The sequence below is a fragment of the Tursiops truncatus genome, chromosome 2, assembly GCF_011762595.2.
Source record: "Tursiops truncatus isolate mTurTru1 chromosome 2, mTurTru1.mat.Y, whole genome shotgun sequence".
NCBI lineage: Eukaryota > Metazoa > Chordata > Mammalia > Artiodactyla > Delphinidae > Tursiops > Tursiops truncatus.
The window spans coordinates 108,655,652-108,664,644 of NC_047035.1; the positions used below are offsets into that span (position 1 = coordinate 108,655,652).

Genomic DNA, 8,993 nt, shown 5'->3' on the forward strand with positions numbered 1-8,993 from the left:
TTCCCCAACTACTTTTATTATTTAATTTTAACATAAAATATCACTGTTTAAATTTTTAAAAAATAAGAAAAGAAAGAGCAACACCCAACCATCTGCTGCTTACAAGAAACCCACTTTAAATATAAAGAAAAAAATAGCTTAAAAGTAAAAGGGTAGGAACTTCCCTGGTGGTGCAGTGGTTAAGACTCTGCACTCCCAATGCAGGGGGCCTGGGTTCAATCCCGGATCAGGGAACTAGATCCCACATGCATGCTGCAACTAAGAGTTTGCATGCCACAACTAAGGAGCCAATAAACCACAACTAAGAAGCCTGCCTGTGGGCTGCAACCTAGGAGCCCGCCTGCTGCAACTAAGACAGCACAACCAAATAAATAAATAAATATTTTTTAAAAAATGTAAAAGGATAGAAAAATATATACTGGGACTTCCCTGGTGGTGCAGTAGTTAAGACTCTGCACTCCCAATGCAGGGGGCCCGGGTTCGATCCCTGATCAGGGAACTAGATCCCACATGCATGCCACAACTAAGGAGCCTGCCTGCCACAAGTAAGACCCGGTGCAACCAAAAAAAAAACAAAACGCGAGTTATTATTAGTATTATTTTTGTTCAGATGACTATGACATAGTTGCTGTCTTTAGGTGGTGAACAATCCAGTGGGAAGACACACTTGTGTGAGCTAACAAGTGCAAGGATGGGATGGGGAACACAAAGCAGGAGGGAGGGATCCTTTCTCTTGGGATCGGGGGTTCAGGAAAGGATAGAGGTCCACGGAGCCTTGAGCTGAGTTTCTCCATCTCACATCCACACTCCTGTTCCTTTAGTCATTCAACAAACCTTTAATGAATTCCTCTATGTTCCAGGCACTGTGCTGGGAGCGAGGGTTACAGCTGTGAATGAGACAAAGTCCTGCCTTCACACAGCAGACCTCACAATCTGATGGACAACTCAGATAACAGAGACCAAGAAAGAAATGCAGAATGTCAAGGGGACACAAATCCCATGATGAAAACCACAGAGGGTAAGCATTGGTGGGAGGTTTGCACAGAAAGCTTTTTTATACTGGATGGTGAAGGGATGGGCAAACCATTCGAATGGAATAAGAGTTGAATCCCAGAGTTTCATGTCCTAGCTCTGCCACTACCATGAGGCCTTGAACAAGCCACTTCTCTCTATGCCTCAGTTTGCTCACCTGCACAATAGGGATAAGAATAGTATCTACCTATAGGGTTGTGGAGAGGATTAAATGAGTTAATACATGTGAAGTGCCTAGAAAGTGCCTGGCACGTTAGTAAGGGCTGCAAGTGTTTGCTTCTTCTCCTTCTACTTTTCCAGCAAAGGGAACAGCAAGGGTAAAGGCCGTGAGGTGGGAAAGGGTTTGTAATGTTCCAAGAAGAGCAAGACGGTCAGGAGAAAACAAGGGAAGTGTGGCAAGGGATGGAGTTACGAAGGCAGGGGTATGGGTAGGCTGAGGCAGCTTCCTACCGCCCCTCCACGGCCGGTCATCGTCCAGGTTCAAGTTTGTCGACCCCCTTACTGCTCAGAAGCCTGCCATGGCTCCCCAGTTGGCCCTCCATTTCCATGGCACCCAGCGCTCTGCACCTAAAGGTTCCTTGGGTACCTCCTCCCGGTCCACCCGGCCTAGATCCTTGAGAGAGCACAGCCATTTGGGGTTGAAAGACAGGCTCCACATAATGGGGTCTCTAAGAACGAGCGAGTGACAGCTAGTCACTGCCGGCAGAATAAGAAGACCGTGCTTTCCTGTCTGCTCAGGACTGTTCTGCCTCTGCCCGGCGTCGGCGCAGCCCTCCTAACCCCGCCCACCCAGGTCCTGCCCCCACGTAGCCCCGCCCACTTCTGGCCCCGCGGCCCCGCCTCCCCGCCTCCCCGCAGCCTCGTCCTAAGCGGCTCTCGCTCCGCTGGTCTGGCTGAGTCAGGCTTAGGCTGCCGCCGGTATACTGACCCAGGATGGCTGGGACTGGAGACTGCGAGGAGGAACAGGAGAGGCAGAAAGGGGTGCGGCCAGGTCGGGGAAGGAGCGCTGGACCGGAAGCCGGACAACCGGGCTCCCCATGGGGGCATAATCTTGAAGGGCACTGCTGTGTGGCCTAAGGGAACTTGCTGAACCTCTCTGGGCTGCATGCATTCAACGAAAATTTACTACAGGCCAGGTGCCAGGTGCTGGGGATGTGGTAGTGAACAGGAGCCATGTGGTAATACAAGCCTTGGTGAAAGAGTGTGATGAATCCCTGAATCGCTGCTTTCCATCCTACTGACTGGGTGACTTCGGGCAAGATACTCAGCTTCTCTATATTTCCCTATCCTCATCTGTAACTGGGGAGTAAAACACCCACCTCCTAGGGTTGTGAGGGTTAAATGACTGTGTACTTAGAAAGTCCTGGAAATTGTGCCTATTAAGCAGTCTTACTAAGAGCATAACAAGCTTCATTATTAGCTGTTGTTATCTGCACCCTCTTGGAGCTTATTCACTGACTTTAATTCACTTTTTTATTTAAAATTTCCTTTTCATCATGAACTATTTCAGACATATAAAAAAGAGAAGAAACAGTGTCCCCATCACCCTATTTAAGAAATAAAGCATTATAAATACATTTTCTCTGCTCGACTTTAATCGTACCTTCATATCCCATGCCCTGGAAGCCTCCACCCCATCCTCTACACTGCTCACAGTTTGTGAGAGATCCAGATAATACACAAGTCAGATCCTGCCATAACCCTGCTTGAAAACCTCCACTTAAGAAAATAAAATCAAACACATCCGCTTGACATCCAGGCCCTTTGCTTCTGACCCGCCCCCAATGACCCTTCCTGTTTGAACTCTGCCGCCCAAAACCAGAATTCCCCTTAGCATTTCTTAAGTGTCCCTGCTCTTTGTATATGTCGGCCCCTCTGCTGGGGTTCCTGTGTATTCCTTCTTCTCTCTCCTTCACTCATTCCAGGAGAAGCAGCATCCTTTGGTTCCCCAAGGCTCCCTGAGTACTGTCCCACTGGGATGTATGTGTGTGTCTCCCCTAGGCTGTAAGCTCCTGGCAGCAGGTCCACGGCTGATGCATTTTCATCTGCTCCTAGTAAAGGCAAGGCATACACTGGACACCACAGTTGTAGTTGAGTGTGTTTGGGGCACTGTGCTAGGGTTCGGTTGGGGTGGTCACCCAGTGACTCCAGCCCCATGCTTTTCATGGGGAACTTACGGTCCATCAGCTTTGAAACCTCTGGGGAAGAATCCAGAGGTCCTTAAATGGGGGCCTAGTTTTGTTTTGTTTTGTTTTGTTTTAATACAGAAATTTATTTAATCTGATAGGAGGTATTTATCTACAGTAAAGCAATAACAAGTAATATTGGTCAAATATTCAAAGTGCAAACTGCAAAGGAGAGAAGAATGTTCGTTATTCCACTTTAATTCAATATTGTATTTGGCATTCTGGCCATACAGTAACGACAAAAATAAAAATAACAGGTTGGACAGGGACAAAAGGACAGGGGAGGGCAGAAGGCTGGGACTTGGGACTTGAAGATTCCAAAGCAAGACAAACCATACAGTTTAGAAAGTTCTGTACGTGTCCAACATAAGGTGGACCCTGAGGTTAAGTCTAAGAAAAAGTCAGCAATTTATAAAAGAAACTGACATGCTACAAAGGTGGTTTCTATCTTGCTAGACTGTAAATATCTTACTTGGCTATTAATTGAAAATATTTAATAGAATGACCACTTCCCAGCTAATTTTCATTTTAATGTTTTAACAATTTACATTTTAAACACTGATTTCTCTAGGGCATGTTCCATCATTTGAATTAGAAATAACACCCAAAGAATGTCTTAGTAAACAATAAACTTATCTTAACTATATCATCCGTGATCAATTCAGTAAGTATATGACAGCTTTCCAAGCAATAAAATGGACAACTTTAAAGAGCTTTTTAATTGGGAGATTAAAAAAAAAAAAAAGGCAGGACACGCAAATGACCTGCAGTTCAAAACACAAAGTCCTGTCACTTACATTCTATCCCACCTGTTCAACACACCATCCAAGTGCTGCAAACACAAGGCAGTTCAGAGGAACAGTGTTATAACCCCTTAACTGCTACATCACCCAGTAAGTTACAAGTAAAAAGCTCCTTATAAAAAGAAGTCCACCTATCTGCAGATATTGGAGAATCCCAGGCTCTTCCGTACATTACTGAAAAAAAAATGCAAATACATTCATAAAGGCAAAAAAACTTTAGGTAACATGACAACCCACATCTTTCGCTGGTCAGACTCTACCGGCCATCTCAGTATTGCGGAAACGTTCCATCGATTTTGGCAGCCCAGGCCATGAGGCCTCCCACAACATCCCGAACTGTTAAAGAGTCTAAGTCTGTCCAGGACCGCAGGATCTTCACGGCTTTCTGGGAGTCATTGCCCAGTTTGCAGATCACATAAATGGGGAGAGATGCCCCTTCCTGTGTGCCCTGCTTCCCTTCCCGGATTGCTTCTCCCAAGAGTTTCAGGCTCTCCGCATTCCTCCGTTCCAAATGTTTCAAAGGGATGTGTAGGGAGTGAGGCAACCGACACAGGTCCACCTCCACTGGAGGCCTGACGTCCAGCAACACGTGGGGTGACCCGGAATCCAGAAGTCGCTTATAGTCGACGACAGAAATTCGCTCCTCCGGGCTCAGCAACTGTAGGGAGCGGCACTTATCGGTGGCTGAGGAGCCACAGAAGCTTTCGTCGTCCTGTAGATCAGTCACAGTGGGCCGCTCCCCGCAAGCTGCACAGTCGGGCCTGCGCCTCCGCAGCCGAATACAGCGGAAATGACCTCCGAGGGCATCAAAGAGCAACAGGCTGCCACTGTAAGAGGGGCCCAGACCTGCAGCGATCTTCAACACTTCCAGTGCCTGCAGGCAGCCCAGGACCCCGGTAACCATACCAAGCACCCCGCCATCCGCGCAGCTGGTCACCGTCTCCGCCAGAGGTGGTTGCGGAAACATGCAGCGATAGCAAGGCCCACTGCCGTAGTGGTAGACTGTGAGTCGGCCCTCGAAGCGCAGGGCGCTGGCCGGCACGAGGGGCCGGCCGGTTAGCACACAGGCGTCGTTAACCAGGTAGCGAGTGGGCACGTTGTCGGAGCAATCAGCCACCACGTCATAGCGGCCGACCAGGTCTAGCGCCGTGGCTGACGTAAGCGCCTGGGCGTAGGGCACGCACTCCACCGCCGAATTGAGATGGCGCAGTGTGGCGGCGGCCGAAAAGACTTGGCCTGGTCGGCCAGTGCCTCGCCGTGCAGCACCTGGCGGGCCAGGTTGCTCACTTCTACTACATCGTAGTCCACAAGGCCCAGGCGGCCGACGCCGGCCGCTGACAGGTACTGCGCCAGTGGGCAGCCGAGCCCCCCGCAGCCCACGACCAGCATGGACGCGGTCGCCAGGCGCAGCTGTGCCTGCACGCCCAGCTCAGGTAGCACGAGCTGCTGGCTGTAGCGCAGAATCTCATCTCGCGACAGGGCGGCCTTCGGCGGCAGGGGAGACACTGGAACCAACCGCTCTGACTCCTGCTCGGCCAGAAGAGCCGCCGCCAGCCTCTGCTTCAGGGAACTCAGCTCCTCCTCACGCTGGGCAACTTCAGCCTCCGAAGTGAGCACCTCCTCCCTGGCCGCCATTGCAGCCTCTTTGGGGAGTTGTCCGGGGGCCTAGTCTTTTTTTTTTTTTTTTGCAGTACGCGGGCCTCTCACTGCTGTGGCCCCTTACGTCGCGGAGCACAGGCTCCGGACACGCAGGCTCAGCGGCCATGGCTCATGGGCCCAGCCACTCTGCAGCATGTGGGATCTTCCCGGACCGGGACACGAACCCGTGTCCCCTGCATCGGCAGGCGGACTCTCAACCACTGCGCCACTGCCTACTTTTAAAGAAACTGCAGCACAGTGTGATTTCCTGCAGTGCCCAACTTCCCCCTCCCAAGCCCCTTCCTACTCCTTCCCTCTTCTCCCTCAGTCCCTGTTTCCTCTCTCTGAGGACGAAGCGTTCCTCATGATGATTGGATCATCCCCAGGGACGAAGATGTGAACTATTCAGTGACCATGTCATGGATCCAAGAGGCTTGTGGGTTTGGGGAAACCAAGTGGATGCCAAGCCTGGCTCCAGACAACCTAGGTTCTAGGAGCAAAGAGGAGATGCTTCCAGAGTGGGGACTCCTGGCCTGTTTTCATAATGTCAGATGTATGTGCAGTGCAGATTCTCTTCACAGAGAGAGGAGAGCCGAAGTCTCCATTGGAAGTAAATTGATAAGTGCACTCTGACTCTATAGGGAGGAAGCTGTGTGCCGAGCGGGGGTGTGGGGATGGCGGGGAGAAGAGGGACACTTGCCTCTATGGACATTTTGAATGTTGTACTATGTTCACATCTGACCTATTTTTTAGTTTTTTGTTTTTTTAATAAAAACATATATTGGATGGAAATCAGAAGAGCTGGGTTCCAGTATTGCAAATACCAGTGACAAGCCCGTTCACCTTGGTCTCTCTGAGCCTCACTATTTTTAACCACCCAGTTCTCAAGCTCAAAGAGTAGGCACAAGGGAGACCTTTGTAAACTAGATGGGGCTGAGTGTACTTAATTATGATTTCCTCTTCACTCAGTTCATCTCAACAGACAATCACTGAGGCCTTCTCTATTGGCATAGTGTGTGGATCTCTGTATACAAGTTTGGGTGTGTATGTCTGGGCATGAGGGTCTGGGTCTGTGTCTGTGTGTCTGGACATGTCAGGGTGGGGTCTGAGGTGACTGTGAACTTGACCGTTAAAGGGTCCCTGCCCCAAGGAGCTCCTGGTACAGCAGGACAGGTGGCCAAGTGAGCAACTTCCTCTGATGCTCCTGAACTCTGCTCAGGGCCAAATAAAGGGATGAAAAATGTGGGTGCACAGAAAAGGCAACATGGATTCAAACAGGGGCCTTCACCCTGGCTGTTCCCTTTGCTTGGAATGCTCTTCCTCGGAATCCTTAAGGTAGACCCCCTTACCTCCTTCAACTCTTTGAGCAAATGTCACCTTCTCAAGGGGGCCTACGTGACCACCCCATTTAAACAGCAACTCCACCCCACACTCCCCAAACCCATCCCTTTTTTTTCTTTAACCAAAGCCCTTATTTTCAATGATAGTAAAGTTATCTATAATAAATCTTACTTAAAATGCCCTATAGTTTACTCATTTGTTTTGTTTAACTGTCTGTTTCCCTCGCTTCCTTCATTAGCGTGAAAGCTCCGTGAGGGAAGGGACCCTGTCTGTTTTGTTCACTGCTGTCCCCCCAGTGCCTGGAAGAGTACTTGGTGCAGAGAAGACACTCAGTAAGTATCCGTGGGTAAGGTGGTGATAGGCTGGGTGTTCGGGGGAGGTGGCAGAGGGGCCATGACCTTGCCTGGGGCAGTAGCCGGAGGTCTGAGGCTACAGCAGTGGACTAAAGGGCCACCTTGTGATGTGGGATCTGGTGGACATGTGGGTGGTGGAGGCGGGACACTCCGGTGGGCACAGGGAGAAGACATGGCCTGGAGGAAACTTGAGACATCTGGGGAGCCATTCTGTATGTCCCAACTTCCAGCTCAGTGTCCATCCCTTTCCTCTGTCACCCTGAGAATCAGAGCCTGTTGATGTGCGGGAGGGGACGTTCGAGGGCCCAGCTGGTTTGTGGGGAAGGTGATGGTGGACCCATTCATGAGAATCAAAGGCCACCTGGAGGTCCCTTGGCTAGGAGAGGGTACCTGTTGGGGTGCAGGGGGTGCCTTTAGAAGGGAGAAGGCAGCAGAAGTCCCTGTGATGGTGATGGTGATGGCTGGATTGTAGACTCAGTGAGAGCGGCCTTAGCCCCCAGCCCCCAGCCCCTGGGGCTCCCAGGATTCTATCTTGACTCCTTGGGCTGGGCTTGGGGCTGGTCCCAGCTGTGCCATGTCCTGACTGTGCAGCTTAGGCAAATCACTTCACCTCTCTGGGCCCTTCAGTTCCCTCCTCTGTCAAATGGGAATGATGTTCATACCAGTATTCCCCACGTCCAAGTCAGTGGAGAAACTGAGGACATAATGGGTATGACTGTCCCGGATAAAATTAGCTGTTATTATTTTAAGGGACCGGGGGTTGCCTGAACCACAAGAACGCTACTACACTGTGCCTATGCCAGGTGACTTTCTCTGAGCCCTTACCAAGCCCAGTGCTAAGTGCTTTATGTGTATTAATTCTTTGACTAGAGTGTGGATTGGAAAACATGGGGCTTGGTAACATCATCAATATGTATGGTCTGTAAAGATGACAATGATGAGGGAGGAGGAGGATAAAGCTATCTTGCAAAGCAATGTAATTAACAGAGTCAGCAGTCTTGGAGCTCCTGGGGGCTTTGCAGACTGTGTGCCCTGGCCCCTTGGCGGCTCTGGGCCTTTGCTTCCTTCCTCTGAGTGGCTAACATCCTCAGAGCACAGGCATCCAGCCCCCCAGCCCCGGGACGAGGTGTTTAGGCCCCGAGCCAGGACAGCCCCGAGATTCCTATTCTGGCACAGCTCGGCTGCAGCCCCAGGAGGGCAGCCAACAAGGGGCCCGGCGGCTTATCGCTGTGCAGTGACTCTCCAGCGGGCAGACTGTCTCCGCTGCCGCTGAGCCAGGCTGATAAAGAGGACAGACCCTTGTGTTTACAGTGGCTGGGAGAGTGGGGCCTCCTGGGGGCGGCCCCATCTCCTCTGGGAACAGACTGTCTGTTTGCTGAGATACCATCGCATTCCTACAGCCCCAGGATGGATGAGGGCGGGATGGGGTGTAGAGATGGGAGGGAGGAGGACATATGACAGCTGCCGGCCCTCTGTTCCCCTGGGGCCCACACTGAGAAGGCTGACACTGGGTCTTCCGGTGGGTCTATGGTTTCCTGGTCTGATTGTTAAGCACTTCATAAAGGTCAATGATAGCCAACATGGGCATTTCTCTCTACAGTTTATAAAGTATTCTCAACATTTATCTTTTTTGGTCTTCC

The 8,993-nt window shown here is 50.8% G+C and overlaps 1 protein-coding gene across 1 annotated transcript; it reads right to left on the bottom strand.

Annotated features, from left to right (window-relative positions):
* Positions 1-3,912: 3,912 nt before the first annotated feature.
* On the bottom strand, positions 3,913-5,656 carry LOC109552667 (adenylyltransferase and sulfurtransferase MOCS3-like). The gene is given in 2 exon segments (XM_033851865.2): positions 3,913-5,251; positions 5,254-5,656. Coding segments are annotated over 2 exon segments (1,365 nt in total). The 3' UTR covers positions 3,913-4,289.
* Between the last annotated feature and the right edge of the window lie 3,337 nt (positions 5,657-8,993).